Source organism: Desmodus rotundus, chromosome 3 (assembly GCF_022682495.2).
Source record: "Desmodus rotundus isolate HL8 chromosome 3, HLdesRot8A.1, whole genome shotgun sequence".
In the NCBI taxonomy this organism is placed as follows: Eukaryota; Metazoa; Chordata; class Mammalia; order Chiroptera; family Phyllostomidae; genus Desmodus; species Desmodus rotundus.
Genome location: NC_071389.1, coordinates 8,757,589 through 8,774,954, shown reverse-complemented (window position 1 = coordinate 8,774,954; position 17,366 = coordinate 8,757,589). Strand labels below are relative to the sequence as shown.

Sequence of the window (17,366 nt, the reverse complement as noted above, 5' to 3'; positions counted from 1 at the left end):
CGTTACCAAAGAGGTCAAGACGTGCCACCTAGCGAGGCTAAGTCGCGGTGCAGGATGGGAAGCCAAAAAGACCTCCCCGATCCAGGGAGGAGTTTCCAGTCCTACCAGGAGATGGCCCTGGTCTAACAACAGTTGCTAGGGTGGGGAAGCAATCATTGGTCCCGCTTCTCTTTAAGACTATTCATAGAATCCTAGAGCGTTAGTTGGAAGGAGACCTCAGGGATCCTTTCTAGCCCAACTCTTCCATATACTGATGAGGAGACTGAAGCCCAGAGAGGAGCACGGACTTTCCCAAGGCCTGGAACCCAGGATTCCTGAACTATTTATCAAAAAGCGAACTGCACCCTAGAATGTGCCAGTCCCTGCCCTTAGCACTGAAAGGGTCGTGTATGTGGTGGTGGTTGTTGGGGAGGGGGAGAGGCACAGATAAAGGAGTGGAACTTTCGCTGGGCCAATGAAATAGGTTCTTTAGAGATACGAAGAGATTTCATATCTCCCTGCCTTGCTTTCATTTCTCTTTATCTCCTTTACATTTATCACTAACACACTACATCTTTTGTTTTATCATTTGTCTCCTCCCACTGGAATGTAAGTTCCCAATGGCAGGAATTTCGTCTGTTTTTTGTTTTTGTTTTTTTCCCTACCTCTGTATTTTCGGGGCCAGCTCAGACCTTGCACAAAAAGGATCGCAATAAATATCTGCGGTATGAATGAATGAATGGGGCTGAGGTTTTGCTGCTCAAGAATATACATTCTAAGGTGGACTCCCGGTTGAGTGTGGACTTTGAGTCAGGTTCAAGTTTAAATCTTGCCCGCCTGCCACTTACTACCTTTGTGATCATGACCGGTGATTTCTTCATTTCTTTGAGCCCTGGTGTCCACACATGTAAAGTAGGGGAAAGTACTTTCTTAGCAGTAATGTAGTCAGGGATAAATGAGGTAATGGAACGTAAAGTGCTAGCACAATGGCTGAGATTAAGCAAATGATCAATATACGGGAGCAATTATTTTTCTGATGTGGAAATGAGCCGTACAAACTGGGAGTTCAGAAGACTAGATTTCGGCCGCTGTTTTCCTTTGTGGTGGGAGGTGCTAGGGTGGGAGGGAGGGAAAAGGGTAATGAAAGACCATGTAAGGTGGGCTTGGTTGGATGACACCGAGTTTGGAACAGGTGAACGAAGGGCACCGGGGTGGGGGGGAAGGTCGGCAGATTTATGGCTTTATTGGCGGCTGGAGAGAGGACTCGAGGGGAGCCACGTGGGGTCTGGGTTTGAATGGGGCGGGACAAACTGTGGCTCAAAGCTTGGTTGGCTCCTACTGGCAGTGTGACTCCTCCTCTGAGTCTCTGTAAAAGCGAGTGGTCTTGAATTTTGGGCTGGGGAAAGCGGCAATATCGCAGGGGTGTGCCTGGGACTGGGCGTGGCTGGGGGCGGGGCGTTGACGCACTCATGTGCCCGGAGGGCTGGACACTGCGCAGAAGCTGAGCCCAATGAACTGGAGGTGGCCTGGTTTAGGGGCGGGACCCTGGGGGCGAGGGAGATACCAGGGTGGGGTGCTACGCTGTGTCCCGCCCGGGGGCGGGTCCTGGGGCGCTGTCGCGGAGCGTTGGCGGAGGCCCGGAAGTGGACGGGGGCGGCCCGGGTTCCCGCTGCCTCCCTGCGATGGACCAGGCTGACCGACAGCTCCTGCGGCGATGCCGGGTGCAGCTCGTGGGCGAGTTGCAGGTGGCCGATCTCTGGGACGCTCTGCTGAACCGAGAGCTCTTCACGCCGGACATGATCGAAGACATCCAGGTGCTCCCCCGCCCCCTTTCCAGCCTACGTCCCACTTCCCTTAACGTGCGCAGACTTCTCTCACAGTTGGGGACAGGGAGGCCGCGCGGAGAGGGTTACTGGAGCCACAAAGTAACTTAATGGCCTAGCTCTCCAGTCTGTGCCAACCAGTACACCCCGCCTTTAGGGAACCACTGTGTGGGAACCCGGTTTTTCCTCGCGGTGGCGAGCCCGCTAAATTGCCCAGCCGAACCGAGCAATCCCAGACACCGGCTTGCTAAAGCGATCCCACGCCCTGCACCATCAGCGTGCACTGTGAGTTGCTGCAGCGCTGTGCTTTTGTCGGCAAGGAGGCATGTCTGTGTTTAGCTCCTCTAGCATTAAGGTCCACGGCACCCACTTGGGTGGCAGACTGCCTGGCTCCCTGTCCCTGGGCAATCCACACCCTCTTTGAGCCAGTTTCCTGGGCTGTGAAATGGGGACAACAGCAGTATTACCCTCAGGGCTGAGATACAGGATGTGAGCCCGCACAGAGTAAGGGCTCCTGTGTGGTAGTTGGCTGTGCCCTGTCCTCCTTGGCCAGCCCCTCATGTATTAAGTTTATGTTTTGTAAGGGGTTTTTGGAGATGAGCCGCTTCATGCACGTGATGGAGGGGAGAATAGAGTTAAACACTGGCAATTCTCTTTAAAAGCACTTTCATGTCTTGGTCTTATTTGACCCTTGCCACCTGCCCATGAGGTAAGATGGGTACAGGAGGGATGCGCAGTGGGTGTGCATGACTTCCTGGAGGCCCCTGGCCAGGGCCCCGTGGACTGCTTGCAGACCGAGTGTCCAGTGTCCAGAAGCTGGGCCTCATCCAGTGGGAGGGAAGTCTTTAATAGAACAAGTGTCATTTGGAAAATTACCAATGAATAATAATTAAAAGAAGTCCTAGGAGCACCTAGGACTGTGGTGGCCTGTACTGAGGAGTGGAGATGGTTTGAGGCCATATCCTTGCTTTTAGGTACATTTCACAGGGGCCAGCAACTGGAATGCCCACAGCGGCTCAATGGGTGGTCACTACAGGGGGCAGCCTCTGTCCTGCCCTCCAGCTCCAGCTGGGTGTGGTCGTGCCCGAATGCTGGTCTGGTATTGTCGGATCTTTCATGTGGTTAAAGGGAAGCTGGGAATCTTGATTCTGATGTCTAATTACCGGATTTTAAATGTTCGCACAAATTCAGGATTTTTAAAGAATGCTGCGTGAACAGCGGGTGCCATTTCACCACACCTGGGCTGGCCAATAAGCACACGTGGGTGTGGGCCCTCACCCTGGCTTTGTCGTATGTTAGCAAGTTGCAGCACCTTTCGGTGACTCACCTTCCCTCTTCCGTAAAGCGGGGGAAATTGTAATTTAAGGTTGTTGAGGGGGACTAAGTGAAAGATGCATTTAACAAGTGCCCATCTTACTGTGAGTGTTCTGTAACTCTTGAGGGAAATCAAAATACCACAATCCACTTGCAGAAGTAAGCAGATAGCAGTTTTGCTACTGAGAAAATTCTTTCCAGTGACACTGTATGTCTCTGCTGGTCAGTATAGTAGCCATTAACCACGTGTCCCTATGTAACCGTAAGTCTGAAGTAATTAGAATTAAACAAAATAAAAAATTCACTTCCCCAGTTATAGGACCCAAGTGCACAGTAGCCGCACATGGCTGATAGCGGCCATACTGGACAGCTCAGATAAAGGACAGTTCCATCATCTTGGACAGTTCCCTTGGGCAGCGCTGCTGTAGAACATTTGAGGACAGGGTGGTATCTTTTTCTACCCCGAGGAACTTGCATAGTGCTGGATCTCGAAGGACAGCCAGCAGATAACGAGTATCTTCTTCTTGCTCCCACCCGGCTCCCACTGCCCCCACACCTGCCAACCTTGACCATTTCTCCATCTTCACAGTCCACCCAATCAGTGGCCAGGTCCTGTTGATTCTCCCTCCCTATTTCTCTGGTCTGTCCTCTGACTCCTCTCTCTCCCGGCTGCACCGTCTTTGCCACCAACTGACCTGGCTGTGGCCCCCTCCCTTCACTGTCCACCCTGCCCCCAGGATGATTTTTCTAAATGGCAGATCACCCTCTTCTTAAAACTCTTCAGTGGCTTCTCACAGCTTTCTTGGCATGGCCACACAAATGCCTCGTTCCTCACTGCTATTCCCCACCCTCACATTTCCCACTTCTCTGAATTCACTATTCACTTCTTCTTCTTTTTTTTAAGACAACACACCTTTATTCTCTTCATTTCTGGAGGTCAAGAGTCGAAAGGGAGTCCTAAGGGGTTAAAGGCATGGTGTCAGCAGGGCCGCTTCCTTCTGGAGGCTCAGGGGAGAATCCACTCCTTGCCTGCTGCAGCTTGTAGAGGCTGCCAGCATTCCTTGGCTTGGGGCCACAGCACTTCAGCCTCTGCTTTCGTCATTGTAGTTCACTTCTTAATGTCCCCTAGTGCCTCAGCTAAGACCCCTGCTGGAAGCCTCTTTTACTGCCCGGGGCCGAGTTGTGCATTCCCAGTCCCGTGTTCTTTTCCTGTGGCACATCTCTCCTTCTGTGTCATTGGTGATTTGTCTGTTTGTATTCCCCACGTGACGTTTGCTCCTCGAGGACTGAGATTGTTTGCTGCTGTATTTTTAGCACTTAGCACAGCACTGGGCGCATAGTAGATGCTTCCAAAATACCGAACGGATAGATACATAAAGGCAGGACCAATTTTTGCTCACATGCCTCGTTGTTTAGATTGATGCTATCAGGGACATAGGGGGACAAGGTGAGAGTCACAGGAAAATGTGTAAGTAATAGCGTTATGTCCTTCTTTCCAAACAGAGGGCGGGCTCCGGGTCTCGGCGCGATCAGGCCAGGCAGCTGATCACAGATCTGGAGACTCGAGGGAGTCGGGCCCTTCCTTTGTTCATCTCCTGCTTGGAGGAAACAGGACAACACAGCCTGGCGTCATTGCTGAGAACAAGTAGCCAAGCTGCAAAGCGGGATCCGGAGGCCATCAGACCCTGGGACCTCATGCCTGTGGTGGTCGGACCCGTGGGGCTCAAACCAGAGGAGCTGAGAGTGGTGAAGCAGGACCCACCGAAGCCGACCCCAGGCAAACTCACTCCAGTAGTGCTGGGGCCAGAAGAGCTCTGTCCTGCCAAGCTCAGACCAGAGGTTCTCAGACCGGATGTGCCCAGGCCAGTGGATGTTCCTTCTGGAGGATCCGCTGACGACCGTGAGTACTGAGAGTGGCTGGGAGGCGGATGTGACCGTCGGTACATCTGGGCGAGCTGAAACTCAGAGTTTAATTTTGGTATTGTCTTTCCGAGAACTCGCATGGAGTATGGGTGGAATATTCTGGTAAGTCTTCAGGAGATTTAATTTGGCAGCCCCTCTTCTGAAAAGCATGTATTCTTTTCGGAATGGATAATTGCAGATGACTTCTGCCTCAGAGATTCTTTCTTCTGTTTGATCGAGTCTGGTATTGATGGTCTCTGTTGCATTTTTTTTTCATTTTATTCTTCAGTTCCAGGTTTTCTGTTTGTTTTCTCTTTCATGATTTCTAGCTCTCTGTTAAACTTCTCATTTTGTTTGTGTGTGTGGTTCCTGATTTCGTTGAATTGTCTGTCAGTGTTTCTTTGTAGCCGACTGAGCTTCCTTTAAACAATGAGTTTGAATTCTTCATTGGGCAAATCTCAGAGTTTCCTTTCTCTGGGGTCAGTTACTGGAAAATTATTTGTTCCTTTAGTGGTATCACGTTGTCTTGATTTTTCATGTTCCTTGAAGTCTTGTGTTGCTGTCTTTGCGTTTGAAGAAGTATGGCTTCCTCCAATCTTTACCAACTGGCTTCTTTAATGAATCTCATCTGGGATTTTTTTTTTTTTTTTTTTTTTTTTTTTTTTTGCGTTAGCAGTGCGCTGGAGCTTCTCCAGGGACTCTAAACTTCCTCAAAGGCACTCTTGTCCATGGGTGAATGTCGATCTTGGTGTTCTTTGTGGGGGAAGGCAGTTGGAAATTCTTATTCTGCCATTTGGATACCACTGCCCTCTCACTTTGGGGGTCATTGTTGTGAATTTTGAGAAATGAATGAATTCCTCAGTGGTGGATAGTAGTTGTATTTTGGGGGTGCAGTGGAATTTTGGAAGTGAGCAGTTTCAGAATTAAGTCTGTGGACCAATACAAGCCTTCAGTCTAAGGAAAACCTTTTTTAAAAAAAACATGGGACGTGAATGCTTTTCTGGTGTGACTTTTAAATTGGAGAGAGAATAGTTCCTAGCAAGAGGTCCAGGTTTGCTGTGAGCAGTGAATGTCACCACCGTTGGGTCATGAGTGTAGGCCCCAGCGTGTCTTGGAGGTCGCCACTGAGCTCTCTTTGCTTAAAAAGAAAAAGGATTCCCCCGGCCCTATAGGCTGGTGGCTTGTTGACTTTTAGCTAATGGAAATGAAAATTCTTGACATCCAAGGAATAAATGACCATTTTACTCATTTATTCATTCTGCAAATATTTCTTGAGGACCTACTGTGTGCTGGGTCCCCAGGGTTCCACGGAGTGGGGGCATCTACTCTCCTGGAGCTTCCCTTACACTCTTCTGTTCTAGAATTGTACATAAATGGAATCGTACCACATATACTTTAATGGCTTTTCAACTCAGCATGCTGTTTTTGAGATTATTCGTGGTGTTGCGCGTATTGGTGGCTCGTTCCCGTGTAGGCTGTGCGGCGGGGTTCCTGTGTCCGGCTGCATCGCAGTTTCTCTGTTGACCTGTTGATGGCTGTCTGCATTGTTTCTAGTTTTAGGCATTAGGAGTAAGTCTTCAGTGGCATTGGTGGCCAAGCCTTTTTGTGCCCATTGCATTCATTTCTCTTGGGGATACGGCCACCTTGGAATGGAATTGCTGGTCGGAGGGCAGGTGGGCGTTTAATTATTGGAAACTTCTAAATAGTTCTCCCCCAAGGTGGCTGTGCTTCGTGACCCCCTCCCACCAGTGGTGTCTGAGGGCTCCCAAGTTCCCACTCCTACGTATCTGTGGGAGCTGTCCTCACGGGGTCCCTTGCCCCTCCCCTGTTGGACCCTGACATTCATGTTCCCCTCTTTGTCCCCCCGCCCCCCCACCAGGTGCTCAGGAAAGATCGAGGGGAAGAGCTGATTTGGTGAGTCTTCATAGGGTTTGGGGCCTGTTGCCTTGGCTTTGGGTCCTTCCCCTCCACACTCCCAGGCCCTTTCCTGCAGCTGTGTCAGGAACCCAGGAAACCCAGCCCAGCCGGAGAGGGGCTCCCAGTCCTGGGCCCCCTGTAGCTCCCTGACTTGGGCACAGCTCCTTCTGGAGCGGATTGTCCAGCCCTGCTCTCTCCTCTCCTGTGAAGTCAGGGGTCACACCTAATGAGGCATGGGCATCAGAATCGGCTGTGGCCTCACCGCCCCTCCACCCCCTGTCTGAGTCACTGACTCTCATTCACAGCATTTGTTGTGTGACTCCTGTGTGCCAGCCCTGGCCTCTGTGCTGGGACACCTGGGGACAGACCACTTAAGTTTCTTGCCCTTGTAGAGCCACTGAGGCTAGTTCTAGAAAGGAACATGTAAGCCTTTAGTATAACGCACCATAAACAAAAAGAACAGGCTGCTGCCAGAGAGGATTACAAGGGACCTGCTGAGCCTGGGGGGACGTGGGGTCGGTGCTCCGAGGGTGGGCCTGGGCATGGGTCTGCCCAGAGTCGCCCACACTATTCTCAGGTGCTCCCCTAGCCTGGGCGGCCGGTAAGGTCCTTTGGGGGTGAGTGTCTGTGGGTGTTGGACTCTAAGCTAGCAGCTCCTGTCCCTGAATGCTGTGTGGGAGCTGGTCTGCTCTCCAAGCTTGCATCTGTGCCTCGCAGCCGGCGCTCACCACGGTCTGGTTGCAGGCTGCTGGCTTGTGCCCTGCAGTGCCGGGTGTAGACTCCGCCATTCCTTCAGGGGGAGGGCAGACCCCATTTCTTGTGTCATCGCTCCAGACTATCAGCCACACGAGTGAAAGCCAGGGGGTGGCCTGCCCTCCTGAGGAATGCAGTGAGACCTCGTTTCACCTTGGTCCCTGTGCTTGGGCAGGCCTACGTCCTGAATGCAGACCCCTGTGGCCACTGCCTCATCCTCAACAACGTGAACTTCTCCCTGAAGTCCGGGCTCAGCACCCGCTCCGGCTCCAATGTCGACTGCGAGAAGTTGCGGAGACGCTTCCACTTGCTGCACTTCGAGGTGGAGGTGAAGTGCGACCTGACTGCCAAGGTACGGTCACTGTCCGTGAAGAGAGACAGGGACCTCGAAAGCAAGTGACTTCCCAGGACTAGTCTGTGGGTCTGTGGGACCACGAGAGGCAGTATTGTTCCGCGGTTACCAATTTAAGCTTCAGACTCAGGGATACCTGGGTGGAGGGCTGGCTCTCCCGGTACCTGCGGGGTGACCCCTGAGCCTCCGTTTCCGTGTCTGGTCAGCAAGGACAGGACTCACTCCTAGGGTCGTTGTGAGGGTTCAGTGCCCAAGCACAGCAGCTTAGCCTGAGAATGGTGGCTGTCGTGACTGTCATTACTTCAGCACTGGTGCTAGGACAGGGAAGGTACTTCACCTGGGTGTGCAGGCGGGTCTGGGTGGGGACCTGATCTGTCCGTGTTCTGGCTCACTGCGACCTTCTCTCTGTAGCAAATGGTCCAGGCTCTGGTGGAGCTGTCGCGGCGGGACCATGGTGCCCTGGACTGCTGTGTGGTGGTCATCCTCTCTCATGGTTGTCAGGTGGGAGGCCCAGCTTCCCGGGCACGCCCCTTCCTGTGCCCAGGACACCCTGAGCTTTGTGGGAGGAGCCAGGGGCCCTGTCCACCTCCCACTGTTTTCTTGGGAGCCATCTGGCCCTCTGAGGAGCTGGATTCTCCACTTGGGTGGGGTGGTGTTCCTGGGGGAAGGCATCTGGGAGAGGCAGGGAGGAGACAAGCTCCGCTCACAAAGCTCCTTCCACGGATTGTGTTCAGAGCTGGCACAGCATGTAAGAGCTCCCAGCTCCTGCCTTGGTCCTGCTGGGCATGGTTCTGGGCCCTTTGCTGCTGGCCGGGAGTCAGGACACTGGGACCCACCCTGGGCTTGGCCACTAATGTGCTGCATCGTTGTGTCCAAGGCTGTACCCCTTCCTGAGCCCCAGTTTCCTTATCTTTTTTTTTTTTAAAGATTTTATTTATTTATTCTTAGAGAGAGGAAGGGAGGGAGAGAGGGAGAGAAACATTGATGTGTGGCCGCCTCCCGTGCACCCCCCACCAGGGACCCTGCCCGCAACCCAGGCCTGTGCCCTGACTGGGAACCGAACCAGCAACCCCCTGGTTTGCAGCCTTAGCCCAATCCACTGAGCCACACCAGCCAGGGCATTATCTTTTAAGTTGAGGGTTGGAAAGGTCAGAGGTTACAAGCTGGGGGCCTATAGCCCCCCTTTGGGTTATACAGTGTTTTCAAATCTGGTAGCTTTCACACCAAAATTAGGATTTCTAGCTTTTCTTGAAAAACTACAAAGGTCTGGCCTTACCAGGTCAGCCTCCTCCCAGAGCATGCTGTGTGGCCAGTAGCTGGGCAGGGGCTGCCCCTTGGGTCATTTCCTTCACGGAGTGACCCCTGGACCAGTGTGGGCATCACCTGGCAGCTGGTGACATGCAGACTCCTGGCTACCCCCCCACCCCCCAGACCTCTTCATTCAGAGCCTGGACTTGAACTGGTCCCCATGCACATAAAGTTTGAGAGGAATCACTCTGGAATGGTGGTTCTCAACGTTCAGCTGCATCAGAGGCACCTGAAGCACCATTCCTGGTCTCCTATCTCAGGGTTTCTGATTTAGGAGGTCTGGGTGGGTCCAGGAATTTGGATGTCTTACAAGTCCCCAGTGATACTAATGCTGCTGGCCCGGGGGCCACACTTGGAGAGCCACGGATCTAGAAGGAGCTGGCCGGCACTCTCCAGTTAGGCTCTCTCAGCCCCTACAGGCAGTGAGTTTAGACCCTTGGAACGGAAGCTGACCAGGGCCCATCCGGAGCCAACCTGCTCTGTCTAAATCGGCCTTGTGCCCCTGGCTGTGACCTTTTAACTACTTGCACCCTCCCCACCCTCGCCCCAGAGCCTCTGAATGGTTGGTTGGATTCCTACCTGACTTCTTGGTTTTTCTAGGCCAGCCACCTCCAGTTCCCCGGGGCCGTTTATGGCGTAGATGGCGGTCCTGTGTCCATTGAGAAAATCGTGAACATCTTCAATGGAACCGGCTGCCCCAGCTTGAGAGGGAAGCCCAAGCTCTTTTTCATCCAGGCCTGTGGTGGAGGTAAGCCGGTCCTCAGTCCCCCTGCAGAAGATTCTAGTGGGGAAGGAGCCGCCACCCCCTGCTTCCTTCCCATCCGGCCCCTCATGATGTCCCGGGGTCTCCCCAGCAGTCAGAGGGTCCCAAATGTGGTGGCTGCTGTCCGAACGGCAGCGCCTGCATTGGCTGGAGTGGGCCTCAGCTTTGCCCAGCCTTCGGAGATGAGCGTCTCAGTCTCACAGTGCAGTGGAATCAGAGGCTCACGCAACCTTGGCGATGTGACAAAAACAAACCAAGTGGAGGAGAAAAGAAAAACTTCACTTTCCTGACCCCCAGCAACTAGACCTCCTTTCCACTCCCCCAGAGAAAGGGAGGCCAGCTTTCTGGGAAAGGCACAGTTAGCCTGTCTCCCAGCCCTGTGCCCACCCCAATATCCCTTCTTAGGGGCACGGAGGACCTCTGCCATGTCTCTGGACTCCTTAGTGGGGCCTAGGAGGGCCTTGGGGATCTGGCCCCCTCCATGTTGCTTCCCCAAGTCTGGCATGCTGTGCCCACCCCAGCACCGCTCAACCTTCCCAGGATGTCACAGTCTCCGGCTTGCTCCTCAGGTTTTCCACGTGCCATCCTCTGCCTTGTCTCCTGGCCACTCTTAATCACCCCTCCTTCTGGTTACCATTTACTGTCACTGCCTCCAGGAAGTCTTCCCCAAACACCCGTTTCCTTGAACAGTCAGGGTTCGCTGGCCCTTGTGCTCCTGCAGGTCCTGTTCTTTCCTGTCACAGCACCATCTCGTGGTGTTAAGACAGCCTCAGCCCCTGGTCAGCTCTCCACGGGCAGGGCCAGGCCTGCCTGCCCTGCAGCCGGGCCTGGCCTGGCACAAAGCTTACGGTTTAGTTGCATCTTATGTGGCTTGTAATTATTTGAATTTGAATTGGAAATAGAACCATATAAAAATATCTGTGAGTAAAATTCAAAATAACGTAGACTCCCACCATTAAAAATCTCACCAAAACAACTCACTGGGTAGATCAGGATTCCAATGCTGGAACGCAGCTGCCTTTGGAGTTCTGGTCCCTGCTTAGCGCCCAGCAGGCGGTGTGACCTTGTGGTTAACGCTGTTGCCACATGGGGGCGGCCTGTCTGCTGAGAACAGAAACAGAGAAACGTCAGAGACCTCTCAGTGTCTGGCGGGGTGTCCTGTGTATATGCATCGGAAAGTCTGTCCTGGATTTTGGTGACCTTATGTTGCTATTTTAAAGTTCACTGTTGTTACAATCTAAAACAATTAAAACGTCCTCTTAACACCCTTCATTAAGAGGCAGTGTGGGCACCAGGGTGGAAAAACGTGCGCCCAGGTAGGTCACTTTGGTGTGGAATGGCAGTAAGTAGCATGATACAAGGCGACAGACAGCGTGGTGATGCACTTGGCCAAGGCTGCGCGGCCTCTGTTGGGCCGAGCTGTTAATTTTGGGTGCCCCCTCTTCAGAATTTTAGAGCCCATGCTGAGGAGCAGCAGGAAGCTCCATATGTGGCAATGCTTTTGCGCAGAAGGTACAGCATCCCTTTCTGCTGGGTGTGTGTGTTTATACTTGTGGGGAAGTCAGTCCTACCTCCCAGGGGGCTGTGAATTAGCGAGGCTCTTGAAGAACAAAGCTGGGCATAAAGGGCATAACCTTGGAGCTAGGCCTTCACATCAGGTTTGCAGAATGAGGATGACACATGGATGGACACGCACTGGTGTCCCCTGCCTGACCTACTCTTTTTCCCCATAGTCCCCTCTCGGATCCTATTGCGTCTGCCCTGTTTTTCATGGGCAGTCCCTCTGCCCACTCCATCCCCTTAGGCCATTCTTAAGTCATTCCACAGAAGTGCCCCCTCCCCCTGCTGCACCGGCTGCCCAGGGGGACCCAGCAGCCCTCCCACGCTCACATCTCAGGTCCCCTCTGCTGTTCCACTTAAATCATTCCCAGACCCCTAGGGCAGATTCTAGAATCTCAACCAAGACAATGACCAGAAGCAGTGACCTGAGTAAGCTCTAGCCCAGCTTCCACATGTCTCAGAAGCCGCCTTTGCGGGCTTGGGGCCTCTGTGGAGTACAGCCGGGGGAGGGGGTGAGAGGCAGGAAGATAGAAGGCAGAATCCTGGTCCTAGCCCGGGGGCTGTGGGAACAGAGACAAATCACCAAGTTTCTGAGCTTCAGCTGTATGGGGTGAGAGGTCAGCAGATGTCGGAGTTATTATTACGGGGTTGCTAGAACTGTCTCTGTCTCATCTTTGTCTCCCCCAGATGGGACCCCAGCTTCCCTGGGTGAACTAGGCCCTCCCTCCCTCCTTGCTGTTTCCCACCATAGATCCGGCCACACGGACTGCCTGCTCTCCGGCCCACGGGCTGGTCCGGCAGGTGCCATTTTTCCTACCAGGACTGTTTTCTATTCCACATCACAGGCTGGGTCCCAGTCCCCTGCTCCAGAAAGCCTCCCCTGTGCCACTGTGCCACTCCACCTCTGCCTGAAGCTCTTTTTAGCTGCTTTCCTCCTGCAGTAGCCTGGGGTGCCCTGCAGGGGGCTCGACTTCCTGGGAACTCTGCCCGGGAGACCGCCCTCAGTGTGGCCACTCTGATGACTGGTTGAGCTGTGCGTGGCCCCAGTCCCGCCTTGACCTCTGTTTTCCAGGACGTCTGCTGCTTTGGGGGAGTTTGGGTTTTAAGACTGAAAAGATAGAAAATATAACAAGTTAAAATCATCCAGAATCCTGCGAGCCTGACCTCGGCCCGCGGGCTCAGTCTGCTTTTCTCATCTGACATAATCCTTTAAGCGTCCCCACGTCTCCAGGGTCCTCATCATCGCTAGTTCGGGTGGTCTTGTATCACTGTGTTTCAGTGATACGCTCTCACCTACTAAACCGCTCCCCTGACGTTGGCCCTTCAGGTGATACCCAGTGTTTTGGCTCTCATGACCACAGCGGGCTTTAAATAGAGGGCTTTTGGCTCCACGTGAATTATTTCCTTAGCAAACGACGGGAAGCTGTCAACATCTCCGTGGCTCCTGTTACCTGTGACTTGACGCCTTCTTCGATGACATGAAAGGATTTGAAATAGCTTCAGAAGTGTAAAGGGGAGAGTAGAGGGAACGCAAGGGAGAGGGGGTTTGGATGTACACATGCACCCTCTGAGGTCCTGTGTGCCTGCAGAGGTGGCCCAGCGTGGAGCCACGCCTGAGATCCACCTGCTGCTCCTAAGACTGAGCCAAGGACGGCACGTTTTCTCCGCTCGGTCGTCCTAAAGGGGGCGCTGTGTGTATTATGGACAATTTCCTCAACACTATTTCTACCAAAAAAAAAAAAAAGAGAGAGATGAGTCTTATATGGTGTTTTTTTATAAAGATTTTATTATTTATTTTTAGAGAGAGGGGAGGGGGAGGAGAGAGGGAAAGAAGTATCAACATGTGGCTGCTTCCTTCACGGCTCTGACTAGGAATTGAACCAGCAACCGCCTAGTCTGGAGCCCGCGCCCAATCCACTGAGCTACACCAGCCAGGGCTATGTGGTGCTTTTTAAAAATATATAAGCCTTCATGCGTGTTTTTGCAGTTTGGGGTTTTTAAGTTTGGATGGGAGCGCCATTTTCCCTGTTCAGCTGTCGATGGACCCTTGGGTTGTTTCTGCCTTTTGCGGGAGGTGAATGACGCTGCTGTGAACCATCGTGTTCAGGTTTTGTCTGGATACCTCTTTTCAGTTCTTGTAGGTGTGCGCCTTGTAGCTTTGTATAGCTGTGCTTTACATTTCTGCATCTTCCCACCCCCCACCCCCCAAGTTTACTGAATGAATGTGTTAAACTTCTGTTGTAGAAAAAAGTAAAGCTTCTATTTCGGTTTCCTGCTCGTGTTTGCCCAGCACCGGAACCCTGCTCTGGAGGGAGTCGGGCAGCCTTGGGTGGGGCAGGGCAGGCTATACGGAGCAGGAGCTCTGGTCTGGGTTCAGTGACAAGTCCTGTCTGTTTCTGCTTCTTGCAGATCAGAGAGACCGTGGGTTTGAGGTGGTCTCCACTGGTCCTGAGGACAGGGCCCCTGGCAGTAGCCCGGAGCCGGATGCTGCCCCATTCCTGGACAAGCCAGGCGACTGTGACCAGCCAGATGCTGTGTCCAGTTTGCCCACACCAAGTGACATCTTTGTGTCTTACTCCACCTTCCCAGGTGAGCGTATTGGCCAGTGAGTGGGTCTCCTCCCTCCGCCCCCCACCCCAATCTGTCTTAGAAGCAATTGTGTTACAAAAGAAGTCACCTGGGCGTGAGTCTTCTTTCTGCCTCTTGCCACCTCTATGTCCCTGAGCAAGTTACTTCACCTCTCTGAGCCTCTCTGAGCAAGGCAGGCAGGTGAGGCGCCTAGGATACTAAATTTAAGGAGGAATGCACCCTTGGGCTTGTGTGCCTCACTCTCTTCCTGGCCTTGCCCACATTTTCTCATCTTTAGAAAGGGAATAATAATCACACCTCAGGGGTTGTGCTGGGAATTAACAAGGTGCCTGGCACATAGCAGGTGGGACAGGTGTTAGTGTCCTTCCTTTCTTGTCCCTCGAGGGAGTCACTTGGCTTCTCTGATTCCTTGTGGGAAACTGGAATGGTAACCGACGAGACACGAGGTGGTGGTGAGGATGAAATAAGGTCACAGGGGGATGGAGCGCAGCGGTGTGGGCTGTTCCCGCTGCAAGTGTGAATGCGGCAGAGTCCAGAGGTAGCCCCCGTGGGCCTGCATGGGGTGGCGGCGGCTCCCAGCCAAGCCCAGCCTTTCTCCTCCCGCAGGGTTTGTCTCCTGGAGGGATCCCAACAGTGGCTCTTGGTATGTGGAGACCCTGGATGGCGTTTTTGAGCAGTGGGCTCACTGTGAAGACCTGCAGAGCCTCCTGCTCAGGGTGAGCCCCGCCTTCTAAGGGGAAGGAGAAGGGCGGCTGCTGGGAGGAGCAGGGAGGTGGGCGGGGGAGCCGGGAGACCAAAGGTGGTAGATGGAGAAACCCCATCCACGTCCGCACCTTGGTTTGCCTCGAGTCAGTGCTTTTGCTTCTCTAACCTAAGATGTTACAGCCTGCGGGACATTTGCCCCTCATTCCAAGGGCCACCATCCTCGGCTTCTTTGAGGCCCCCAGGCTGACACCCTCCCCTCCCCCCCCACGGACAGAGCCAGTCCTCAGCACCAGGGTTGGCTCGCTCTGTGTACAGAGCACAGCTTTTCTGAAGGCAGGTCGTGGGGCTGTGTCCCTGCACCCTTTGCCCACCTGTGTGGTCATCTACTCTTTCTCTCACTCCGTTTTTTTAAAATCCTCACCCAAGGACATGCTTATTGATTTTAGAGAGAGGGGAAGGGAGGGAGAGAGGGACAGAGAGAAACATCAATGTGAAGGAAACATCGATGGGTTGCTTCTAGTACATGCCCTGATGGGGGACTGAACCTGCAACCTAGGCACATGCCCTGACTGGGAATTGAACCTGCAGCCTAGGCATGTGTCCTAACCAGGAATTGAACCTGTGGCCTTTCAGATTATAGGATGACCCTCCGACCAACTGAGCCACACCAGCCAGGGCTATTCCTGACCCTCAAGAATCATGAATCCTCTTTAGGATGTCCCCTTCTTGGGAGGCCCCCTGTGAGAGAATGGGGAAAGATGGCTGATAGGGCCCCAGCCTTGTGAGTGAAATCCCACTCAGAGCGGTTACTTCCTCCGAGGGTCGCAGAGCCCTTGCGGGCCCCGCCTGCCTCTGCTCAGGTATTTTTATACCATGAGAAGGGGCTGGGACCACTTGTTTGTTCTGAGGCGGCTCCGGCTCTGTGCTTTGCGGAGCAGAGTGGAGAAGGAAAGTCAAGTGCAGGGCCCCCACGTGTCGTGGCCCTGGGCAGCTGAATCGCAAAGGCACCCCGGGGTCCCGTGGGGTCGGGGTAGGGGTCTGTCAGGACCAGGTAGTGCGCTCAGCTCCTGGGCCCCATCGTTTCTCCCGGCTTTTCTTCAAGCAAGGCTTTCGATCAGAACTTGACTTGGTGAATTTTTGAATCTTGAAATTTTGGATTCCGAGTTTTCTAAACTTAGGGTTAAGCGCTTAGTTTTGAAACCCCCGGCCCCCAAGGAGGCTGCAGTTAGAGCCTTTAAGAGTGCTGATTCAGGGGACGTGCTCGCAGCTCCTCCCCATTCCAGAAATGGAGGGAATTCTTACTTCGATCGAGAGCACTCACAGGCCTCCGTGTGGTCGTGTTTTCACAGGTCGCTCATGCTGTTTCGGAGAAAGGGGTTTACAAGCAGATCCCCGGTTGTTTCAATTTCCTCCGGAAAAAACTCTTCTTTCGAACTTAGTGGCCCTGCCTTGCCTTTTGCCCCCAAGCCTTCCTTCCCCCTCTCCTGGTGTCGGCTGAGACCTGGGCTTCCCTTCAACCATGGCGGTGAAAGGGCTTTGTAGCCCATTGAGGGTCAGCTCCTGCCCACTGGCAACAGACACTCTCAGCAGCATCCAAACCAGGGCAAACGACTGATGACGGAGGAAGAGGAGCAGAAGAGTGCCGTGGACAACGTGCGGCTTTCCACCAGTGGCTGGTTGCCTGGCCAGTGACCGCGTCTGTGGTCCTCGTATTTGCTCCAGAGCAGGGCATCTCCACCTCAGCACTGCTGACATTTGGGGCCCCATAGTCCTTTGCTGGGGGTGGGGGGGTGTCCTGTGCATGTAGGATGTTGAGCAGCGTCCCTGGCCTCTACCCGTGGGATGCCATTAGCAAAAATGACAACCAGAAATGTCTTTGGGCATTGCGAAGTGTCCCCTGGGGGCCCCTACCTGAGAACCACTGGACCGGGGGCAGTTTTTAGCTACAAACCAACCAGCATCTCTGTCAATTCAGCAAGTTTAGGGCTCCTGGGGTCTGAACAGCTGTAATCTGTGAATCTTAAATAATGTCTTAAAAATTATTCATTTTTCCTGTATACTTAAAGTATTCTTAAAAAATAAATCTTAGGTGAGATGGACTCTCTTTTACCTACTCTCCTCATCATTTTGCTTCAACGCTTTGTCATTCCTTCTAAAGGAGACTTTTGCTTTTTTCGAAACATTTCACTGGATCCCCATCCCGGGAGATGAATGAGGTGGGAACCATGTGCTCAGGAAGGTCAAGTTGCTGGTCCAGGGGAGCGTCGCGAACCAGCGGAGAGACCTGCCTGGACCGTGGTCTTCTGAGTGCAGCCCGCACCTCCAGGTGCCTTCCTGGCAGAAGGACCCCGGCCTGCAGGGTGACCATGCTGCGAGAGGGCAACCTGGTGGGCTTCCCCAG

The 17,366-nt window shown here is 53.3% G+C and overlaps 1 protein-coding gene across 1 annotated transcript; it reads left to right on the top strand.

Annotated features, from left to right (window-relative positions):
- Nucleotides 1–1,516: 1,516 nt before the first annotated feature.
- Nucleotides 1,517–17,062, top strand: CASP9 (caspase 9). Its single transcript, XM_024554707.4, has 9 exons — nucleotides 1,517–1,793; nucleotides 4,620–5,016; nucleotides 6,898–6,932; nucleotides 7,864–8,040; nucleotides 8,452–8,541; nucleotides 9,949–10,096; nucleotides 14,081–14,260; nucleotides 14,867–14,976; nucleotides 16,315–17,062. The coding sequence occupies exons 1-9, from the start codon at nucleotides 1,662–1,664 to the stop codon at nucleotides 16,402–16,404; spliced, it is 1,359 nt and encodes a 452-aa protein (XP_024410475.2). The 5' UTR covers nucleotides 1,517–1,661; the 3' UTR covers nucleotides 16,405–17,062.
- The last annotated feature ends 304 nt before the right edge of the window (nucleotides 17,063–17,366 follow it).

Coding starts and splice junctions, on each gene's coding strand:
- CASP9 (XM_024554707.4), top strand. CDS start 1,662: ATGGACCAGGCTGACCGACAGCTCCTGCGGCGATGCCGGGTGCAGCTC. Junction 6,933..7,863: donor CGAGGGGAAGAGCTGATTTG/GTGAGTCTTCAT, acceptor GTGCTTGGGCAG/GCCTACGTCCTGAATGCAGA. Junction 8,542..9,948: donor TCCTCTCTCATGGTTGTCAG/GTGGGAGGCCCA, acceptor TGGTTTTTCTAG/GCCAGCCACCTCCAGTTCCC.